This window comes from Myotis brandtii, unplaced genomic scaffold, assembly GCF_000412655.1.
Source record: "Myotis brandtii unplaced genomic scaffold, ASM41265v1 scaffold187, whole genome shotgun sequence".
Lineage (NCBI taxonomy): Eukaryota > Metazoa > Chordata > Mammalia > Chiroptera > Vespertilionidae > Myotis > Myotis brandtii.
Window position 1 is genome coordinate 2,973,884 of NW_005356944.1, and position 1,091 is coordinate 2,974,974.

The window sequence follows — 1,091 nt, forward strand, 5'->3', positions numbered from 1 at the left end:
GTCTGTAATACTTTCAACAATAAAGATAAATTTAAAAATAAAATAATGAGGAGTGAAGAAGAAAAAAAAGCAAGAAAGTGAACGTGGCTCACTGATGCTCTGGCGACAAGGCCGTGAATGCTGTCCACGCACCACGCAGGGGGACCACAAAGGCAGCGGCTTCCTGGAGGGCTTGGGGGCGGATTTTCCCTTTTCTGGTTTCAATTATGACTCTAATGCTGTTTGTGCAATTGTGACAAAGATTCTTTTTTAAGGATAAGGGAACTGAAACCCATCTAATTTGTCCGCTGGTCTCTGGCCTGTCTGAGCACAGGCCCACCGCCCGTTGGATAACGTGTTTGTGGAGGGATTTTTGTAGTGGCCGGAGGCTGGGCCAGATGCCTCCAAGCTCAGTCTAAAGCAGGCCTTCTGGGGCACCTGCCCAGCCACGCCCTTTACGTGAGAAAGGTCCCTCCACACCAGCCACAGCTGATTGGGCCTGGGGTGGGTGCCACAAAGGAAGGGCATGCGGCCAATGCCACATGGGTCGCAGGCAAGCTGAGGGAAGGAGCTGAGCGACTTTCAGTTGCTTGAAACCCAATGTGTCCTGGGCAAAGCTCGTTTCCTCCCCAAACCCAGGCTTCACCCCTTCTCTCTCGCCCCTCCAGGGGGGCCAGGAGTCTCCCACCTCCCTGACTCCCAAGTCCACCAGGGCAGCCCCTGCAAGATCAGGGTGACAGCCCAGCCCTCCGGGCCAGCAGTGCGCACCTGATGAGCACAGGCGTGTAGAGGAGGGCCGCGATGGGCGTCACGTTGATGCCGATGAGCATCTTGCTGTCGATGTCGGGCAGCCCCATGTTGCCATACTTCACCTCTCGGTAGGTCTCGTCGTAGTGCAGGATCAGCTGCATCTGCAGGAGACCTAGGGACAGGGGGCTGCAGGGGCGGCCTGGCTGGGGGCAGCCTCGCCGAGCAAGCAGAGGCTGGAACACTTTCACCAAAGGGTCCCCTACTCCCGCGCCCTGGCGGGGCCTGGATGGAGGACGGAGGGGGAGCCAGGCTGGGCCAAGCGTCCTACCAGCCATGCAGCGTCAGCGACTTTATTCCCCGTC

General features: G+C 57.8%; 1 protein-coding gene across 1 annotated transcript in view; it reads right to left on the reverse strand.

Moving 5' to 3' along the window:
• The window catches only part of UNC93B1 (unc-93 homolog B1 (C. elegans)), a 14,036-nt gene that overhangs the window by 11,129 nt on the left and 1,816 nt on the right, over window positions 1-1,091 (reverse strand). The window contains exon 2 of the mRNA XM_014538230.1: window positions 748-915. Coding sequence (XP_014393716.1) covers window positions 748-890 — 143 coding nt within the window. The 5' untranslated portion in view covers window positions 891-915. The remainder of the gene's footprint in view (window positions 1-747; window positions 916-1,091) is intronic.